The sequence below is a fragment of the Meles meles genome, chromosome 5 (assembly GCF_922984935.1).
Source record: "Meles meles chromosome 5, mMelMel3.1 paternal haplotype, whole genome shotgun sequence".
Classification (NCBI taxonomy): domain Eukaryota; kingdom Metazoa; phylum Chordata; class Mammalia; order Carnivora; family Mustelidae; genus Meles; species Meles meles.
The window spans coordinates 26,999,482-27,021,830 of NC_060070.1; the positions used below are offsets into that span (position 1 = coordinate 26,999,482).

The following is a 22,349-nucleotide window of genomic DNA, read 5'->3' on the forward strand; positions in this document are numbered from 1 at the left end:
TTTTATTCCTTTTCAGCTTGTAAGCATTTTGATGCCAGACTCTAGACTGTTTTAGAGGTTTTTTTCAATGCACCGCCCCTTAAAATACTTCTTGTGTGTTGTTTGACTGCAGCGTGGTGGCCAGTTTGCGTGTTTGTTTATACAGTGACCCAGACTTGTTTTCCAAGTGCCCACTGTCTTCCAGGCAGTGCTAGATACAGAGAGGTACACACACACGCACATACAAACACATGACGGCACAATAGTTGTGAACAGGAGGTTTGGGAGGGGGCCCCAGAGGGAGGGCCAGGGGGTTGCTGATCTTTGGTCCTAGTGACTGAGAGCGTGGAGTCTGGAGTCAGTCAGCCCAGGTACGAATCCTGACTCCCAGGATTTATGACCCGGACAAGTTGCTTCTCTGGGCAGAGAGTAGCCCGCTCCCTGGCCCAAACCTCATAATGTGGATTAAATGAGGGAATATTTATAAACCCCTTAGAATAGTGCTTTTTCATGGTAAGAACTATTTAAGTGTTTTAAACACATCATGTAAAATAAATAACATCTGTTTTTGACCTAAGGACTAAGGAAAATCCTATTGTGAAAAATATAGAAACCTACTGGTGGGCACTTTAGTATTTTTTTTTTTTAATGTACAGAATTTTAATTGATAGTTTATATAGAAATTTACTATCACTAGGTTCTGTCTCCAGAGCCATGGCTGACTTTTGTTCCCTGTGTTTTCATTTGTTTTGATATTTTCAGGTAAGGAAGAACTTTCTAACAGAGGGTCCCAGTGAAATGAGCTGCCGTTTGTGGTGGTGTCAGTTTCTCTCTTACTACTGGAAATAGCCAAGCAAAGGTTGAACCTGCCTGAGATACAGCGTTGGGGATGTGTGCATTGGGTGGGAGCTTGGGGGGGGGGGTCAATAAGTGAATTCCTAAGAGCCCGTGAATTTTTTTTTTAGTCATGGTTTAGTTTCTCAAGCCTGGTGTCTTCGGGGATCTGGAGATGCGAACGGCAGTTTCAGTGGAGGGGACAGTTGAAGTTGGGAAGGATTCAGAAAGGTAGATGATAAAAGGTAGAGAGACATGGCTGGTCTAAAACATGGACCTCATGGTATAGAGAATGGGGAGGCATTGTGTGTTGTCAGGAGGGGAGTGACCTAGATTAAAAGGAAGGTTCTCTCTCTCTCTCTCTCTCTCTCTCTCTTTTTTTAATCTCAGGGAGATTCATCTGGTAACAAATGCCCAAAGATTGATTGGAAGCGGGAATCCTGTTAGAAGCCAGGGCCTTCACATGGGCAGGCGGGGAGGAGACGGTGTGTGGGAGGCGTCCAAAGTGCTCTGAGCCTCAGGACCTGAAGCAAGCTGGCATAGGTTGGCGGGGGGGGCGGGGGGGGGGGGGGCGGCGGTCAGAAAGAGAGGAGGTAATATGCAGTTCTAACTGGTTCATGCATTCAGCAAGTGTTCACTGAACACGAACCGTGCGGGGCTCACGACCCGCAGATGATGGACTCACCATTCTGTTTCCATAAAGAGCACAGCAAATGCAGGGACATCTGATGTACCGCCTCAGTGCCCCCGTGGTGAGCCTCAGCGCCCTCGCATGCTGCGTCCTGGGGGGGCACCCAGAGAAGCAGTGCCCGGTACAAGCACAGAGGCAGCTTTTCCTGACCCCGTGCAGGCAGTAGGTCCTTCCGTTCTAAGAGGAGGTCTGACTATGTGGGCCTTGACCTCAAAGAGGTCAGATCAGTGCAACTGGAGATGGCGATTATGGTCTGTGGTCGAGTCCTGCTTATTCATCACAGCCCTGAAAGCCTCCAAACTCCAGCCAGACCATCACCGTGCCATGACCAACATGGGCCGCTGTCTTCCTTGTGTTAAGCACCTTCAATTTCTGTTTCACTTCTTGTTCCACAGTCTGGAACTGGGAATAGGCTTATTATTCCAAAGAACAGGTGGCCCAGCCTTGGAGAGCTGAGGCATTTCTGCAGAGCACTTAGCACATTGTTGATACTCAAGAAATGGACCAAAAGTTAAAATGGATTTTAAATAGACTGAAGTCGCTGCTATTGACGTGCCCCCATGGGCGTCTTTAAAGCTCCACGGTTAGAAAATTGTCAAGCCATCCTCTGAAAAGCAAACCAAAGGATCTGGAATAGAAATTTCCCTTTGTATTTTCTGCCCAGAGGTGACTCTTAAACTCCTCCCCACTCCTCCAAAGTCAAATGCCTGGAAAATAGATAGGATTTTGACCTTCTAATGCTTGGCAGGCATCTTTAACCTAAGCAACGTGCAGCACCCCCTCGAAACCCCACAAAGCTCTCCCCATCTCTGCTTTACAAGGTAATGGACATGCCGCGGTTGCTTTCTGCCTGGTTCTTTGGGCAATGGAATGTTTTGACCCCTGTTCGCCTTGACCGTGAGATTTCTGAGCAGCTCTGCTCCTCATCACATGCGTTTACCACACTTAGCACAGGCCACACAAGTGGGCTCTGTCAACTCGGATAAAAAGGGAAGTTCAACACCCTTTCACGAACATTCTCCTTTAAACCTGTCAGGCCCTAAAATTAGGAAGGAGCTGCTATCACCAGACATTCTTCTCTCCAAAGGGCCTGCCCTTTGCAGTTTGCCTTCGTCTTTCATGGCTGAGCGTGTCCCTTTCCTGGGGATAATGAGCGTGCTGGCATTCGCCTCAGATAGCACCCCACCCGAACAAGAACAAATCTGCAGTTGAAGACTGATTGTTTTCAGAAGCTTCAGTGGTTGCCCATGTTGGACTGTCTCAGCAAAATTGATTTTACTACCAAATGTATTCATTTCAAGAAAAGTAATCATCTCAGTAGAGATGGCTGGTCTCTTCATGACTGATGATGTCATTGTCTTGAAGAACGGTAATGTTTCCTTGATTTCTTAGGTTTCCTTGCCCTGCCTTTTTCCTTTAAAGGAAGATGTTTTTATTTCATCTATTTGAAACCAGATTCACCTGTTAGGAAAGCTGGACACATATTCAGTGACTCTTCTCGCACCAAAGCCTGGTCTGAGAGTAGCATTGCTTTACACTTGGTGATGTCCCTGGGAAGCCAGGCTTGACAATAAGGGGGTGTCATTTCTGGCACTTTTTATTGCATGCTTTATGTAAGTGTAAACCCTTTGTCTCTTTCCTTCAATAGTTTTTAATTCAGAGACTTCCACTCAAGGATCTGTGAGCTCTTATCTGTTAAATAATCATTCATTAGAATATGGCCTTTAAAATGCAAAATGGGAAGCTGCTTTAAATTTAATTCATTGCTTAGAAAGTTGGGGTTGCTTTCTTTATGATTGTCTCAAGCAGTTTCATTTGTGAAGTTAATTATGTCTGTAACACCTTTTAAAAATACTACTGAGACCATTTTTTAGTAGAATGGCATTGCAGGATACACTGGGTTTTTTATGATTTTAATAATCTGTCTTAAAGACGGTAACATTGATGACTGTTTGGAAAAGGGTCATTTTTCCATGCAGACTTATTTTGCTTCAAAAAACAGTAAATATAGTGACCTCTATATCTGAAATATGGCTTTTGACATGCTTAAATGAGTCTCCTTTTGAAGAGGGCAACAACAACAGAAAAGCAAATAAATCATAGTATCTCTGGGAGAATATTTGTCCCCTGGATTCCCTGGAGACTGGTGATTATTGTCGAGGGAAATAAAAACCTATTAAATCAGTGCCAAAGCTTCTAACATTTACAAAATTTTACACAGTTACACCCAATAAAGATATTTACAAGGAAGTACTACTGTAGAGTGAATTACTTTGTGATAAGAGTAGGAAGAAAACCCTGGACCAGGGACTTAGGAGACCATAGTGGTAACTTTCCATAAACTGGCACTGTCACCTTGGCAGGTACCTTATCTTCATGGATCTCAGGTTTGTCATTTGCATAAGAGGGTGACCAGCTTCTGAAGTCCCAGAAGGACAATCTCTCCTTGTATCTAAAACATTATAAATCTCCAGAATTTGAGATTATCTTATTAACTCCCCAGGGCTGAGAAGGAATTGACACCAGCTTTTTTGTACCCAGTGGCACAGTGTTGGGTCTGCTCGGAAAAGACCCGTCGCTGTCCTCTGTGGAGAAACAGTGGGGGCTTCCCAGAGGGCATAGACCTTCGTTGCCTTGTTATGCTGAATGCTCTTGGTTGGAGACGTGGAGTAATGTTGTTACACTGCTCTGGGAGGCCACGTGTGGATGTGAAGGGCCTTAGCACAGAGTAATTTATTAGGGCTCTCTGAGGAGGGCAGAGGAGGGATTTGCAGGGAAGACCAAGTATAGAAGGTTGCACCACAGTAGCATGTGACGGGAAGAAGACCCAGTGATGGATCAATTAGGAAGGCTGAAAAGGAGTTAGAGAAATGAAAAAGAAAAAGAACCAAAGATCCACTCCACCCAGGAAGCCAAAGAAGCTGTTGCCAGATAGAAATTAAAACAGTTGAGGCCTGGGAAGAAACCAGTTCAGAAGTGGCATTTCTGAATAGTGGGGGAAAGAACAATCCTTCCGTGAGTGGTTCGCGATAGTTGGTCTTTGGGGGAAGACCATATGCAAAAATGGATTCCAAATATAAATGTAAAAATTCAAAGTGAAAATACAGACAAAAACTTTCATAAATTGGAGTGAGAAACCCCTACCTATCCGTGTGGTGTGTATATTCAGGATTCCACAAAGAAAGGTAAAAGATGGGTTACAGACGGAGAGGAGATACAAACAAAACTTGGCAGGAAAAAGGTTAGTATTCTTGATGTAGGAAGAGTTTCTATAAACTAATCAGAAAAGTGACAATATAAGAACAGGAATGCTTTGTTTTCTGACAAAGAGACGTAAAATGATGAATAAACAGATGAGAATGTTTGTGAATTTAAAAATAATCTTAAAGCAATAATGAGATGGTAAAGTTCGTCTGTTAGACTAGCAAAAATTAAAATCCCTTGTAGCATCCACTGCAGATAAGACATGGACACTTAGGTAATCACTGTTACTAGGGGCTTAAGTTGATAAACCATCTTTAGAGAATTATTTGTCAGAATGTATTGAATTTTTAAATGCACATATATTTGATCTGCAGTCTCTTTCTAAGAACATATATCCTACAGAAATCATAGCATGAATATATGAGATTTATCTAAAAGGGACTTACTCCATCATTGTTAAGAGAAAAACAAGAGTCTGAATATCCATCAGTAAGCAGATGATTAAATGCATTGTGTACATTCAGACAATGAAATGCTTAGGCAGCTGTTTTTGTTTGGTTTGTTTTTTAGTTTGGTTTTCAATTTTTGAGTGTGCTTTTTTTTTTTAATGAGGTAAATCTGGGGGGTTTAACATGGAAGGAGCCCCATGATACCTTGCTGTGTGAGGAGGGTCTATGTTTTAGGCCAGTATTAACGCGACTCCATGCGTCACATGTCCGTGACCTGTGTGCGTGTGAATATGTAAGAGTAGATGTGTCTCTATAAACTTATGAAAACCTTGGGAAGACACGCAGCACCGGAACAGAGATGAAGTTGGAGGGATAAGGAGAAAGACAGAAACACTCAGTGATGCCCTTCAAGAGTGGTGGTAAAGCTGGGGCGCCTGAGTGTCTCGGGCAGTTGAGCATCTGACTCTTGGTTCCAGCTCACATCATGATCTTGGGGTTATGGGATGGAGCCCACATAGGGCTCCACGCTCAGCAGGGAGTCAGCTTGAAATTTTCTCTCCTTCTCCCTCTCTGCCTTTCCCCTTGCTTGTTCGCTCTTGTGTTCTCTCTCTAATATTAAATCTCAAAAAAAAAAGTGGTTAAGACACCACTTTACCACTAGTGGTGAATGAGGTCGGCAGGCATGTAGGTGATGTAGAGATGTGTGATTAGGAAGAAAGACGTGGAAATTTAGCTTGAGGGGCGCACAGGGCAAAGCAAAAGGTTTTGGTGTTGTGTTATATAGGGTAGGAGAACTCTGAGTGTGTTTGCATGCCAAGGAAAGGGAGAAAATGCAAAAAGAAGACGTGGTGGTCAGGAGTGTGATGGTGGTGGGGTTGGCAAAGACTAGAATCAAAGCTGAATCTTTCTCGGGTTGTAGAGGGTGAGTGAAGTTGGAAGAAGGGTTTTTTTTAAGAACTCCAAGCAGATGGCCTCTGTGACAACAGGCAAGACAAAGAGTAGCGGATGCAAATGGGTGGTGTTAGGAATGAAAGAAGATGTAAAGTGTTGGAAACAGCGACTCTGGAATTGATTTCGGGACAAAAAAGGGTATAAGAAAGACATTTAGGAAAGACGTTGGAAGGAAAGGAGGAGAAACGTAAGGAACTCATTTAGGGAAAGGAGAAAACCAACACAAAGCATAAGTTCAGAGCCCGTGAGTTCAGGTATTTCTCATCTGCAGTGAAGCGAGCTGGCATTTTCTGAGTGCCCGCAACCCGGAGGAGAAGGAATCCAGTGACTGCGGTTAGAATTAGAGGATTTCAGGCATTTAATGACACCAAGAAGGCTGGCTAAGGGTCTGGAGCCCAAGTGAGGCTGACAGAGCCAGAGAGAATATGAGGGACTGAATGTTGTGGTAAGAGTTAAAAAAAGAAAAAGGCAGATACTCGGGAGTCGGGAAGGGAAGGAAGGTGGAAGAACAGGTTGGAGTCATAGGAGGAGACATCAGCATTCCTTGCGGAGAGTTTCAGGATCCGAGGGCAAAGACAGAGCCACGGTCATGGGTGTTTGTAGTGCCTGCTGCCTTGTCTCTGCACACCCTAAGTCCCGTGAGGGAAGGGATGATCCAGCTCTCATTCATCTCTACATCCAGCACCTGGCACCTGGTGGGCACCCAGCAAACATTGGCATGAACGAGTCGATAGGGGGGTGTGGAAGCTAAGATCGGACGGTGAGGCATTCGGCATCTAAGGACAGGATGCTGGACAGGTCATCAATTTCATTGTTAAAGGCACTGAAGACAATCGCAGGAGAACTGGGGGAAGAGTCCCATATTGAATTATCAAGGATTCTGGGAAGCCATGTGGTTTTAGTCAATATGATTGACAGGGATACAGGAAGTGATAAAAGCAAACTGTGTGGCTAGTTTTTGAGCCCAAATCCACCTGTACCAGCATAGATGGGAAACTTGGTTCCCATCTGTTTTTGGTGGCTTATCACTGGATCTGCAGCCTCGAGCACTGCCCCCTGAGACGTGAGAGTCAGGACTTCTGGGAGTGTGGTCCGGGAAGCTGGATTTCCAGTATGTTCGTCACAGATGCTCAGGCCCAGCCAGTGAGCTTCAAGAACCTCTAGTGAGATTCTCAAGGGGAGCCTTTTGGTTTGGTGAGGTCTGGGAAGCAAATGAAAATAAGGAGTTTGCTAGCTTTTCTTCCGAGCCAAACAGATCCAGAGTGGTGGGAGAGATGCCCCAGAGTCTCTTAAAGAAAAGCTCTGAAGGAAGTGGCTTCAAGAGGAAAGCAGTTTCCGTTCAGTCGAAGGAGACCATGCGTGATGGAAAATGGCTGGGCTACTTGTAAAGTGACTATTTCTAAAATGTTCACATGGATTCCTACCGTGGTTACAAAAAGACTCAGGATTCAATTTGCCCTTTCATTGAGGAGTCAGGTTAAGGTTTATTATCAGTCGCTGTGCCATAAATGGAAATGGCCTAGAGCACTACTGTGTGTGTGTGTACAGAGGTGTGATAAACTCTGAAATAGCCTTCTTGTAAGGAGTTTTCTGGAAGGTGATTTTATTGTAGTCCTCCTCACAGTGCCCTTTCGCTTTTGGACAGGGTTCAAAGTGGTGTTATTTTAACATCTGAACCACACCAACTTCAGCCTGGATGTATTTTTGCAGCTACGGGCGTGAAGGGGACTTTGTGCTTCTGCTGGTATTCTAAAAGGATTCCTCTGTCCCAGAGCCAGAGGGGGAGGGAGACTTGCCCACTGACTCGCAGGCATTGCACATCTCCAGGGGGCAGCAAGAGAAGTGGGACCACAGGGGCCACATTGTCACAGGGCACCAAGATGGAGCACTTGAACAGTGCTCCAGGAGAGCCAGCTGAGTGGAAATTAGGGGTGCATCAGCCCCGCTGGCTGAGCAGGGAGCACAGGAGGGTGTCGTGGGCAGGTGAGCTGGACCGGAGAGAAAGGAGGTGCCGGGCAGGGGTTGAAGATAGGTGTAAGCTGGAGGGAAGGTGATTTCTGAACAGAGGATTCTTTCAAGGTGGAATCGTGTGAGCCGGTTTGCTCCCCTGCCCCTTCTGTGCTTGGAGAGATCCAGATCCCTCCCGCGCCTCCCCCCCCCCCCCCCCCCCCGCCCGTCTGAGGTGAAGGCCCTGTATTTGAACTCATCAGCCCCAGCCAGTGACTTGGAGCTTGTTCTCTCACTCTGCCTGTACCCGTACCACCCACACAGTCACGGTCTATTAGACGCTGCTAACTGGCAGCCTCTAACACCTTCAGTAAAAAGTGTGTGTCCTTTCTGATAGTTTTGAATGCTGAGGAATATTCTCCATGATTCCCGAACTGTCAAATTTACATCTCTCTCAGTATTTCTCTCCAAAGTCAGAAACCAGTGCTTTTTTTGCTATTATTTCTTGGCAGGTTTCAGAAAACTACCAAGCGTGCAGGCATTTATTCACCCTGTAGTGCTTTTGGCTGCATTCCCTACCCCTCCACCCTGACTCTCCCACCCACCGTGGATTGCCAGGGGCTTTGTGGCAGCCGTCTGCAGTAGAACTACTACTGTCAAAAGCTTTGGATAGACTGTGGCTCCAAACCACACTAAGTGCAAAGGCTTATGTCCTTGAGTGTAACATGGGAGGTCAGCAAGACATTTCTGAGCAGGAATACTTTCCAGATATCATTTGGGGTAAAGACGCCATGTTTGCCCAAAGAGAAAACTATTTACTGTTTTTTCTGTCTGGAAGAAACCATTATCTGTTTTTGGTGGCTTATCACTGGATCAGCATTAAGTTTTCTCTTTCTTATCCTTTTTCTCTTCCTCCTTTTACCTAAGTAGTAATGAATAATGTTGACCAAACTTGCCCAAGGTTGCCCAGACTCTGGCAAGTGTGATGAGCCTTAATTAAAAGTGCTGAAGAATGGGGTGCCTGGGTGGCTCAGTCGGTTGGGTATCTGACTTTTGCTCTCAGCTTGGGTCTTGACCTCAGGGTCATGATTTCGGGCCCCACGTTGGGCTCCATGCTGGGGGCAGAGCCTACTTAAAAAAAATGCTAGAGAAAATGTTTTTAACGGGGAATAATAGGCTTTCCTTGTTGTTGTTGTTTTTCTTCTCTCACCTAATATTTCGTAGTTGCTAACATTTACTTAATAATAGCTGAACACAGAAAAATGAAGAGTTGAGTATCTTAACGTGTGGAGAGAAAGTTGAATATGAAATTTGTTCCATGGAAGAGTCTCCCTAGATTGAATCATTGGGTAGGATGGCCAGTCTGACTTTTCTAATCCTGGGAGGGTGAAAAGGAGGAGAGAACTGAAGGCCTGTTTTCTGTGTTCTGTGGTGAGCACGATGGCCCCATCTGCGGCTGAGGAACCAAGGCAGAAGGACGATAAATGGCTTAGCCATGGTAACCTAATTAGCTCCTTGTGGAGTAAGAATTCAAACTTAGGTCTCCCTACTTCCGACACTTTCCTCTACTCCACAAAGTCTCCTTAAAACTGAAAGATGCTTCGCATCAGATACTCAGGGGCACTGGCTCTCCGTTGTGCTGCTCTCCATCTTAAAGAGAGAGCGGACTACCGGCACGTCTCTCCCATCTAAAAGCAAGCGCTAAAGAATACTAAATCCATTCTGCTCTCTTTTGTTCTAGATTTTCTACCCTAGCAAGGATGGCACAAAGATTCCAATGTTCATTGTGCATAAAAAGGGCATAAAACTGGATGGCTCTCATCCCGCTTTCTTATATGGCTATGGCGGCTTCAACATATCCATCACACCCAACTACAGGTAAGCCTGGAGCGCTCCCAGAACTTCGGCGTGGATGGGATCCTCTCCCTGCGGTGGGAAGAAACCAGAGACTAGTCATTGACTAGTTAGTCAGAGACTAACTCATTGTTTCAAATTTATGTAGGTGTATATTTCTTGTTTTTTTGTGTGGAGAGGCAAAATTGCATGTTAAGTACATGCTCTTTTGGTTAGGAATTTCAGAATCACAAGGTAATCTTTTGTCTTCGTTGAATAGGTAGTTTGAGAGCTAGATGCTGAGGCTCCGGAAGGGGAGGGTCAGCCGAGGTCTGGACGGAAGGAAGCTCATCCCTGCAGTGCTTGTCATTTGCTGTCCCGCCACTGCCCTCAACATTCTCTTCAGAGAGAATGATTTTTCAGTTACTGATTATATTTTTCAGCACCACAGAGTCTTAAAATAGACCATCTTAACATTCAGCCCCAAGTATACTTTCTGTATGGGCTATTACTTCATCCATTTTAAACTCTTCATGTGATTATTTCCCAATAAGTATGGTTCAGGGAGGAAAATCTGCATTGCCACACTTGCTGTTATTTAAATAACTATCTTCTGTCAGTTATTTGCAAACCTGGTTTTAATATCCCATTCACAGTCTAAAGTGGAATCTGCTCTGAACATTTTTAGTAAAAACAAGGAGTCTCCTACCAGTAAGACCAGCCATGAGCCAACTTCTGAATAGAGCCTCATACGAAATCTGATCCTATTCGGGAAGAAATGTATGGACTGGTGACTACCAGGACATAGGATCAGTGTAGGTCCAACTGGCCACCCCACATACAAAGACAAGAAAACTGTTGCTTTATTTTTGAGCCTTGGTTGGCTCAGTGTTGAGGATTTAATGAGGTATGGACAAGGTCCCTGGCCCGCAGGAGCTTATAGCCACATTGCGAGCCACCTTGGATATCTGGTTACAAAGTTGGATTTTATCCTTTAGTTGGTGAGGACCCAATGAACTTGTAAAATCATCACAGAGCCCACTATTTTTGGAAGATCATCACACGAATACATTGAAGGGAAACCAATTAAAAGGGTGGAGCGGGGTGGTTCCTCATTCCCCATCCCAGGGCAGGGCCATTCTGCCTTCTGCAGTGTTTCCTCCACGTCAGCTGGAATTCGGGACGGGGCCTGAGCCGCAAACAGGCTGCCCACCTCTTGCTGGTTTCCCAGGCAGTCATGTGGGCCTCTCATTCATATGTCCACATGTCTGTGCAGTCAGACCACACGTCGTGTTTATTCTCTGTGATGATTAGTCTAAGAATGCAAACCAGTACCCGTTGGTTCATTAGATTAACCTAATCCTTAAAAAATAAAACGTGGCCTCGTTTGCCCTTCTTTATCACTCAAAGTGATGAAATTCAAGCTTTAGTTTCAAGTCATGGTGACACCTGAGTGTGGGGCCTGTGAGCATGTGTCTCCTTCAGAGAGTGGGTTTAAGAGACTCGCATCCGGAGCCCGACTTCCTTAGTCCCTTCAGTGCGTCTTGCATGGAGACAGCCCTGTTCCTGAGCAGACCTATAGCTGAAACTGCTTGTCTTTGCTCATTTGTACAAGTGGTTATTAATCCTGCTCCACTGGGACTTGAGAGATGAGAAAGGAAGGGTACCTGTACCATTTTTATCCCAGAACCCAGCAGATATGCTGGGAGCTTCTGTAGAGACCATCAGGAGTACATGAATAATGTTGATGAGAAGACCAAGTGACTGAGAATCTCTTTGGCCAATCCAGTTATGTGGTATGATTGCTTCCCCTAATTCTCCTTTTTTCTGAGTCCTCAAGACCCAACAAGTCAGCACTCAAGGCCTTCTAGAACCCTAGGTCACAGAAGCCTGCGTTTACCCAGCTACTAAAAGGGAGGATGATAATTAATTTTAGCTAGCAGAAATGATGGATGTCATTTAGCACCGTTAGGGTCAGAGTGGAAAGAGGAAGAGAAAACAAAATCCAGATTTCCCAAATGACTTACTTAATGGCTTTGTGCTATAGTTTCTTCTGCTTATTTCTAGAAAACTTTCTCCAGCCCTGAGCCCTCCATGCTTCCTTTCTGGACTGTGTCCTTGGTCTCCTCAGCCCCTCTCACACCTTGTGGTTAGCTACCTAGTTAAGCGTCTAAATGTCTGTAAAACTGGAAAACCTCTTTAAAATCCCAGTTTCAGCAACAGCTTTATTCCAGCTTGAACAATGAGGGGAGAGATTCTAGAAACCGTGGAGCGGGGACCCCACTGAGGATTCCTGCAAGCCCAGAGCCTCTCACACCAGGACTGTGTCACGTGGTTGGAGATACTCAGTTTCCGACATTAAAAGACAGATTCAGCATAAAATGAGAGCTTCTGGTTCTTTCTCTCTTTGCATTATGACATGTGTATTCCCACTTCCTATCGTAAAATATGTACCAGCACAGAAAAACGAGATATATCGAATGCATATGAAAATGTATGAACTTTGCAGTTACACATTAATCAGAACTTTTATATTTTTCAATTTAATCAAGTAATATAAAACTACTGGACTCCCATTTCAGTAATATTACATGTGGAGTGTCTTCGGGAATACATTTTTTTGGATAGAGAGAGACAGCGTGGTCCTTACCAGGTGGTTAAGGGAAGCTTCATTACCTGAACTGTTTCTCAGCGTGTCCAGGCTCATCTTTGTGAGACACATGGGTGGCGTCCTTGCGGTGGCCAACATCCGAGGAGGTGGCGAGTACGGAGAGACGTGGCATAAAGGTGAGGTCTTTTCTCTACAGAAACACAAACACAGCATAGCCACCAATGTGTTTGAATGAGCTGCCGGGATTAGGAGCAGACAGGCGTTTTGGCTAGACAAGCGAAAAAATAAGGAGATGTTCCAACATGTCGCAGGCATCACGGCTCCTCTAGAAACAGCTCCGTTTTCATTGTGTTTTCCTTTTGTTCTCTGTTTACTTTAATGAAGTACGCACTTTTCCAGAAGCATTCCCTATAGAGCATCATCAGAATTGGGTTTTTAGCCATATGTGGGCACATTTTTATTTATCACAGTCAGAAGCGGGTCTGCAGGGCACTTTTTGGCATTTATTCGATCTCTCCGGAGTCAAGACCAGGCCCTCTGGTTAGCGTTATAAGGCTGTCTCCAACCAGGTCATTTTTTCTTAAAAGGAGCAGTCCCAAATAGAGCTTTCCTGTTCCCAGAGCAAGCATCCTTTTGCTTGCGTTATCTGATTTCCCCGAAGTTGCTGAGAAGTGGCATCCTCCTAATATGTGATTCCATCGTGCGCAGTTTAAGGCTCGAGAGCTCACTTGTTTTTCATGATTCAGCCTCCGTTCTCCAGCCTCCGGAAGCGTGTGTTCACTTCATTGGGAATATTACTTCCATAGGAAGCATCATTCCCCAGGCCGTCTTCGTTTTTTTTTTAAAGTCTTAGCTCTTCCTTTTCTTTACATATGGAGCACATCCTTTCCCCCAGCCTCTTGTGTCTGGAATTCTTGACTAACCAATAGCCACGGGAGGGTGTGGGAATACACTTTCAGTCCCACCAGCACCAAGCTTCTCCCCACTCTCACCATCTGCCATCCCTGAGAAGAAGGCCTGCTGGAACAAAGCTAGCCTCCAGGCCTTGGCACTGGTAGGCAGCATCAGGCAAAGGGGGTCTTCTCCCACAGTAGGAGCAGCAGACCTGCGTTTTTCCACTTGTTCCTGAACCGGAGGCCAAAGGCTGTGGTTTTCTACACCAAATCCGGTCTGCAAAGATGAGGGTAGATCTGTAAAGAGATTTTTCATAGGTACCTGTTAGATGACAAGATGTAGGAAAGGCCAAGCCTGACCCCCTGAACATGCATCAAGCACCCCAAAGGCTGACATCCGACAACATACTAACTACTTGAGCATCTCAGTGAGGGTGAGTGTTTCTCGTTAACACTTGGGCTCCTCGCCTGCCCCCTGTCGACATTTAGGGCGACTGCTCCCAAGTGTCATCCCTAAAGACTTAATCAATTGTCATTGTATAATTTTGACCCTGACCTGATATTAGAGTTTAATTACACTAAAATCATACTATGATATTAAGAGATGATCAGAGAAAAATAATCTCTACATCTCATATATTTATGTTCCAATTCCGTATGTGAAGTCTGGACCGCCTAACACACATCATTTACTCGTTAAACCATTTGTGACACACACACATGTACATGCATACATACCTGTGGCATGCATGTGACATACATACACACATACATGCATGGGCTCTTGGTCCCATGACCCTCTCCTGGAGAACCCAGATTCTTCTCCATAAACCCCCTCTGGCCACTAGGTGTGCACCGTGCTGTGACAGGCGCCAGGGCTCCTCATCCCTGTATTAATTAACCAACTTAATTATCCAAAAGTCCGGGGGGGGGCAGTTTGGAGCTTGAATGAGTCTAAAAGTAGACTATCTGTTTCTAGACTGATTGATAAACTTTCTCCAAATTTAGGCAGTCAAGGAGCCAGAAATGAATTTTTCCAGTTAGACCCACATATACTAAACATTGATAGATCTAAATTCCATTCTGTTTATTGAGTTTAAAATTTGATGCGCTTTTAAAAAATATAGTCATATCCCCAAAATGATATTATTCCTGGAAACGAAGTAATTCTAGCTGTTCTAATTCACTGATAATTTCTTATTAAAATTTTAATAACATTTGTTTTGATATGAAAAAATTTCTTCGGTAGCACTGCTCCGTCTTCAATTGGATTTCTGCAGAAGTGGTTAATCTCAAGTATCTAATTAGACCCATGTCTGTTTTTTGTTCATGTCCCAGGCAGTTACTTCAGACGTCTCTTCTGTTGAGGACACGTCTTTGGCTTTTGGCCTTTACTTTCAGATATTCCAAGACCTTACAGATGTTCCTCTCTTTACATAATTTCTTTGTGTGGTTTTATGCACCAGATGAGAAAATCCAGATTCTCAGATCTTAATTTAAGGATTCAGAAACTGTAACAGGCTGCTCTGCACCCCCACTTCCCTGCCTCACTCCTGCTTAGTACATTCCCTAAAGAGGGGTGAAACCAAACACCTTGTTTCTCAGCCTTACCGTTTCCAACTCCTGCCAACGGGAGGGCTGAGGAGCACCCCTGTGAGCTCACAGCCATCCATCCCTGAGACGGGGTCCTTGCTTACTACACAGAAAGGCTTGAGCACAGCTCAAGCCTAGCCTCTTTAAAAATCTAGGTTCTTGGGGCGCCTGGGTGTCTCAGTGGGTTAAGCCTCTGCTTTCGGCTCAGGTCCTAATCTCAGGGTCCTGGGCTCGAGCCCCACATCGGGCTCTCTGCTCAGCAGGGAGCCTGCTTCCCCCTTTCTCTCTGTGCCTGCCTCTCTGCCTACTTGTGATCTCTATGTCAAACAAATAAACAAAAAAACCTAAAAAAAAATTTTTTTAAATCTAGGTTTTTTTTGGTTACCTGCTTTCCTACTTCTGTCGTTCTTGTGGTTCTCAGACACAAGTGATCAGATCCACCCTGTGGACTCGTGATTATGGTGTTAATGGGTTTCCATGATGCATAACAAAATTTCAGTTGAGGCATTTCTTCTAAATGTGGGATTAGCCTGCTGTGTGTCAGTAATCAATAGTTGAAACTCTGCCCTATCATTTGAATTCCCTTTAGGTGAAACTTCTTTTGCTGTTTTTTTAAGGATTTGCTTCTTTACCGTCTTTCACTTCGGCACATTGCAGGTGGCATCCTGGCAAACAAACAGAACTGCTTTGATGACTTTCAGCACGCGGCGGAGTATCTGATCAAGGAAGGTTACACCTCTCCCAAGAGGCTGACTATTAATGGAGGTTCAAACGGAGGCCTCTTAGTGGGTGAGAACTGGATTCGATCGTACTTACTAGTTAACACTCCTGGGGTTTTCGGATACACTGTCCGTAGACAGCTCTTGACTTTCTTTGGCTCATGGGTGGGAGCAAGGAAAGCAAAACCCGTTTGTATCAGGGCATCTGATAAATGACACAGAGTGACCGAGCTGAACCCACTGGACACAGATTTGATTCATGATAGCCCGAGAGGCTGTCCTCCCTGCCTGCCCCGTTTTCTTCAGGGCTGCACACTGGGTGGGACCCCTACCCCACAGACTGGGTCCACAGCTTCCTAGGGTTCAGGACTGAGCCTGAGAACCCCTGTGATTGTGTTACTCAGAACTTGTAAGAAGTGATCACCTCTAAACATTGTTGAATTACCCGTGGTGTGGGTGCGGAGAAAGGCATGGCGAAGGAGAGCGAGCTAGCACGCCAACACACGGCAGACAGGCGGGAAGTCGTTCATGGTATTAATTCACATTCGCTGAGTTCTTTGTGTGCCAGGCGCAGCGCTGAGCCCTTCTCGTGCGCGCTCTCATTTGTCACACGCAGCTTGAGGGACAGGAACTGGTAGGAGTCCCATTTACCAGGACCCAAGGGCACAGAGAGGTTGAGTCGCTTGCCTGGTGTCACACAGCTGCAAAGTGGTGATGCTGGTTTTAGATTCTGTTCCTTCAACCTGGTGGTATGGCCTCTAAGTAGCTTTTCCTCATTTGGGGTAGTTAATGACGTTTTACCTTATAATGAACATTTATGGTAGCCTGGACTTTGCTTACTGGGCCCTCCATCCAATGTCATTAGGATATGAGGGACCATTGTACAAATGTAGGCTCAACTTAAAACACATGTGAAAATCCACTGTTTTGGAAGGGGGGGCGGGGGGGGGGCATATGCACTCAATTTCCTTATCCTTGAAATATACTAAGACATTGTAAAACCTGAACACCTGTTCTTACTCTTTACCCCAATAGAATATAGTTAAAAAAAAAAAAAAAATCCCCATGTAGGTAACATATATATGTTCAAAATAATTTGTTGGAATTTAGAAAGGACATTGATAGGTTTCAAACAAAACAGACTAACACCTCTGCCCCTGTGGAGCTTTCATTCTAGTCAGAGGCAGACAACACACACCAAAAGACCTGAGGCCAGCAAGGGCTCAGAGTGTTCTAGCAACAGAGTAGAGGCCCACAGCTGGCTTGCTGGGCACAGTGAGTGAGGGAGAGTGTCAGGAGAAGGGGCAGGAGGCAAAATCAGGCAGAACCTCAGAGCCAGTCTGACAGACCTGGTTTGCTCTGGGAAATGTGAAGCCTTCGGGGGAGTGTCACAAGTCGACTTATTTTTTTAATGGGATCGCTCTTGGACTGATCGTGTTATGGTGTTAAGGGAGGCAGGAGCAGAAAAGCGGGCACCAGGTTGGAGGCCTCTGTCCTGGTGAGCCACGGTGGTGGCTTGGCCCTGGAGTGTGGTGATGGAAGCTGCCAGAAGAGGTCAGATTCCAGCTAGTTCTGAATTTGCATGTGGGTCATATGCAAAGTGTAGGAGAGAAGAACGAAGCGCAAATAAACCTAAGATTTAATGGGAAAGGATATTGAAAATACCATCTGATTCCAGTAGTGGGAGAGCTGTTCAGTAACAGACTGTTTCATCCAGTAATTCCTTTATATTTTTAGCTTATTGGTTTACATCTGTTGGCAAACCTGGTTCCTTGAACAACTTGCAAAAATGGATTTCCCTTCTAAGGGTGCTGAAGGCTTATTTAAAGGGATAGATTCCTGCCCCTCATATCTGAGAGAATCAGGGTCTCCCAGGGTAGGACTCGGGATCTGGTATTAGGAATAAGCACCGAATTCAGAATCAGGGTGTGAACTAGGTTTTTTGCCAGAGGTAGGAGACGTCCAGATTCCCTTGACTCACTGTTCGTCACACCAGCTTTGATGGGACCTCCTCCCGTAGCGTCCCTACCTCCTTACCCCAGGTTCCCTCACACCCCACAGCCCCTGAACTCCCCACAGGAGTGGTTCCCACACTGTAATCACTCATTAACTTTCCCACTAAAACCTTCACTGATCTGACTCCAGCGCCAGGCACGTGGTGGGATGTTCAGTAAATATTGACTTACCCAAGCAAAGAAATACATTTATGTAACTGAAGTATACGAAGATGAATATTTTTGAAACAGGACAAGAACGTGTGCCAGTAGTGGTTAGAGCCTGTGCTGGCTTACAGGCCCTGCCCTGGACTGTACGAACAGTTCCTACTCACAACACTTCCAACACCAAATGTATGGGTTTTTGTTTTTTTTTTTCCACACCAACCAACTCTCCCATAAAGTGCTGATTTGTCTTTTGTTTATCTAGATGTTTAATGACAGACTGCCTCCTTTTCCATTCTTTGCCTTGGTTTCAGCTGCTTGTGCAAATCAGCGCCCTGACCTCTTCGGTTGTGTTATTGCCCAAGTGGGAGTAATGGACATGCTGAAGTTCCATAAGTACACCATCGGCCACGCCTGGACCACCGATTATGGGTGCTCGGACAGCAAACAGCACTTTGAATGGCTTATCAAGTAAGTCTTAATTCATAGTGATACATGTGGTGCGTGTTGCTAACGATTTGATACACTACTGAACAGTCAGAAGGGTAAGTGTTTGACTCTTTGTCCCTTTTGGTGTCTCCTATTTGCATATCATTTACTGCAGAAGTAGGGAAGTGATGGGAATACCTATTTGTCTTCCTTGTTTTGATCTGGCCTTTAACAAAAACAGCAAACTGCAGAGATGTGACAGAATTCTAAAGATGTCCTCCCACCCCAGGATTCCTGTCCCCTGGTCTCCAAATCAGACACTAAGCTGAGTGCCGCTGTGAAGGGACTTTGCAGATTAAATTAAGGTTACTAATCAGCTGACCTTAAAATAAGGTGATAATCCTGGATTACTAAAGTGGGCCTAGTCTAATGACAAGCCCTGAAAGACAGAGCACTTTCTCCGGCTGGAGGCAGGGGATGCAGCAGAAAGGGAGGTCAGACGAGAAGCCGGAGAAGGACTGGATCTGTCATTGCTGGCTTTGAAGATGGAGGAAGAGGGCTCTAGAACCTGAGAACAGCCCCCGGCCAACAGTCATTAAAGAAAGGGAGACCTCAGTCCTATAACCACATGGGAACGGAGTTCTGCCAACAGCCTGAATGAGTCTGGAAACAGATTTTTTTTTCCGCAGAATTTCCTGATAAGAGCCCAGCCAGCCAACACCTTGATTTCAGCCCTGAGACCCAGAGCAGAGAACCCAGTTGAGGCAACACAGACTTCTGGCTGACAGAACTGTGAGATAAGAAATCTGTGTTATTCTAAAAAGCTGCCAAACTTGTAGTAGTTTGTTACCATAGCAATCAAAAACTAATAGAAAAAGGTGTCAGTGTACTTTACCTCTATGTATGGGATTTTAAGAAGGAAAGAGATATGTGCAGGTACATTAAATTTATTTTGTTCTCTCAGTATAACCATATATATTTAAAACTGCAAATCACATTATTAAAATATTGTACAACTACATTCCTGTCCTTCAGCTGCTCTAGCAAGACCAGTGGGAAAATGGCAGACATTTAGACTCTCATGACCACAAGCTACATTCTTTCTGGCTGTTCCCTGTCTTCACTTCCCACGTGCAGGGGCTTGGGGACCGACATCAGCAGTTGAACTGCCTGTGTCCCCTGTCCCAGTCTTCTCTGTCGACTCCACATTTCATTACAACTATTTCTCCCATCAAGCTTTTTCTTTCATTTTATGTGATTTTTGTGGTTTTTAGCTCTTCAACTAAAATGACCAAAGTTTTATCACTGAAATAACCTCATCGACAAATACCAGTAAAAGCTAAATAAGAAGCTATCGTTCAAATTAACGTAAAGAAAATACACGCTTAGGGAGTCTCATCTAAACTCAATTCAAAATACTGACCGAATTGTGTATCAAAGGCAACAAAATATTCAATGGAACCTAATACTGCTAAAATTAATTTGGGAAAGAAAAGTAATTTAATCTTTCAAGTTGTCTGTGATATTCCTACTTTAGACTTTACTTTTCCAGCCTCTCTCTCACGGGGCTGTATTCTCCTCACCCCCGCTGCTCCCAGAGGAGCAGAGTAGTCGAACCAGAGGGCGCCCGACTGGGCAGGAGCTCCTCAGACCCAGCAGCTTGTCCCATGAAGCACCATCTGGAGCTTAAAGCCCTCCCCCCTGCCGCCCAATTACGGAGCTGGACTTCCACATTTGGGAATAGCTTGGATAAATTTTCTACAGAAATTCTCAGCTTTCCAAACCTTTTTCCCCAAGAACTAACCTTGATCTAGAAGGCTGGGTTGATCCAAGAACACTCTGAAATGAGATCAGAAAACCCATCCCTTGCCACCCCCCACCTTATCCGTGGGGAGGCCGTACTCCAGAACATTCCAGTCTTGACTTGGTTAACTGAGCAGAAATTTTACTGTTTTTGACTGTTTACCCTCCAAAATAAAACTCTCCTAAAATAGCCGATTATATCCAGTAAGACTGAACAGAGAAACATGATGTCCATATTGAGTAAAATGAAGAAAATCCAGAACCCCCCCCCACTTAACTGCTACTATCAAGTACTGTTTAATTCAACCAGACTTTTATTCTCAAAACCCTTTTGTTTCGTACCTGAAAAGCTGTGCTTGAGAAGGTGCCTCCCTGCTCCTCCACCAACTTGTCACCATCAGCCTAAGGCCGTTTTCTTTCTGCCCAACCTCGAGAGCCAGCCGGAGGCCCAGACAGGACCCGGGTTCTTCCTGGGACTGCCATGCTGAGCCTGCAGTAAACGTTTTATAGATGATAAAGGGGCAAAAAGCGGCCATATGCTTCAACAAAAGAAAGGCTGCCACCAATTATACCCACGGTCAGTGGCTTCAAGCCCATCTACTTGGTAGCAGTGAGAAAGTCAATCTGAAGAATGCAGAACAGTTCGAGACGCAAGTGTGCACCCACAGTTGGGTTATCTCAGCAGCCCTGTGAGTTTCTCCTTTACCCGCTTTTCCAAAGCGGGAGCCACACCCATGATGCGGCTCCCCAGTTTGCCATAGCCCAGCCAGCTACGACCTCCACGGCACTGCACACACAGAACGGCGGTGGGCACCTGGGTACTAGTTAGCCATGGTCATTGCTAGTGAAGTTAGGCTGGTAAACTACAGGGTTTACCCACCTTCCTTGATCAGCCCCGTGGACACACCACTCTACCTCTGCCGTCTGGCCCCACGCAACTGCCTTTGCCTTTCAGATACTCTCCGTTGCACAACGTGAAGCTCCCAGAGGCAGATGACATCCAGTATCCGTCCATGCTTCTCCTCACCGCCGACCATGACGACCGTGTGGTCCCGCTCCACTCCCTGAAGTTCATCGCCACCCTTCAGTACGTCGTGGGTCGGAGCCGGAAGCAGAGCAACCCCCTGCTTATCCACGTGGACACGAAGGCCGGCCACGGGGCCGGGAAGCCCACAGCCAAAGTGATAGAAGAGGTCTCAGATATGTTTGCGTTCATAGCGCGGTGCCTGAACATCGACTGGATTCAGTAAACGGACTCTCCCGCTCCCTCCTGACAGCCGCAGAAAACCTCAAGGGCTTTCACCCCGTCCACATGGAGAAACCACTGGGCGTACTGCTTCCCCACACGGACACCGTTCCTGCGCTCACAGACTGCAGTGGAACAGAACTGCTGTGGGAATTTTATCTTTTTTAGGCTTCTCCTTTTTAGCAAGCCCTTGGTGTTTTTTTTTCCACCCTGTGCAGGCACATGTTTTAAAAAAAAATTTAAAAAGGCATGTTTGGATAAATAGCTAAATGGCAGCCAAAACATTGTGAATATTAGATTGCTGAATTCAGAGTCGTAGTCAGGCCTCCTTCATCTAGAGCACTCAGTGAAACCTGCTACTATAACCATAACCAATATATCTTCAAATGTGAGAACTGTTCTCATGAACAAGACTTCTTCGCAACAATAATAAATGTTATTTAAGAATGGGAGGCTTTGTTTCTGGTTCCTGTGTGTTGAGGGGCCCTCACTCTGGACCACGTCACTTTTCTATTGGAATAAGCAGTTCGCGGGGCACTTGGGTGCCTCAGTGGATTAAACACGTGCCTTCAGCTCAGGTCACGATCCCAGGACCCTGGGATCAAGCAGCACATTGGGCTCTCAGCTCTGCAAGGAGACTGCTTCTCCCTCTCCCTCTGCCTGCTTGTACTGTCAAATAAATAATTAAAATCTTTTAAAAAAGTAAAAATAAATGTATACCACGCCCCCCAAAAAGTAGTTCTCCTTTCCATACACATTCATTTCCAAACAGTGAAACCCTAGAATATTAGCACTGAGAAGAAGGTGCGTGCATCCATTCCAGCTCCTGTGTTTATGGGGAGGAAGTGATTAGAGGCAGCTCACGGGCCTTGTTCTTAACTAGTCGGCTGGTCATGGGAGCAAGGGCTCTTTTGGATACTTAATGCTGAAAAAAAAAAAAATTGAACCAGAAGCTTCAGATTATTGGCCCATCAATCTGGTTACAAAGTATCCCTAGACGTATGAGCA

General features: G+C 45.3%; 1 protein-coding gene across 2 annotated transcripts in view; it reads left to right on the forward strand.

Moving 5' to 3' along the window:
• The window catches only part of LOC123942290 (prolyl endopeptidase), a 112,570-nt gene extending 90,620 nt beyond the window's left edge, over positions 1-21,950 (forward strand). The window contains exons 11-15 of one of the 2 annotated variants that reach the window (XM_046006137.1): positions 9,797-9,933; positions 12,581-12,675; positions 15,643-15,774; positions 18,178-18,334; positions 21,051-21,950. In XM_046006137.1, coding sequence (XP_045862093.1) covers positions 9,797-9,933; positions 12,581-12,675; positions 15,643-15,774; positions 18,178-18,334; positions 21,051-21,345 — 816 coding nt within the window. In that variant the 3' untranslated portion in view covers positions 21,346-21,950. The remainder of the gene's footprint in view (positions 1-9,796; positions 9,934-12,580; positions 12,676-15,642; positions 15,775-18,177; positions 18,335-21,050) is intronic. The other variant, XM_046006138.1, reaches the window with a different exon arrangement.
• Positions 21,951-22,349: the final 399 nt, after the last annotated feature.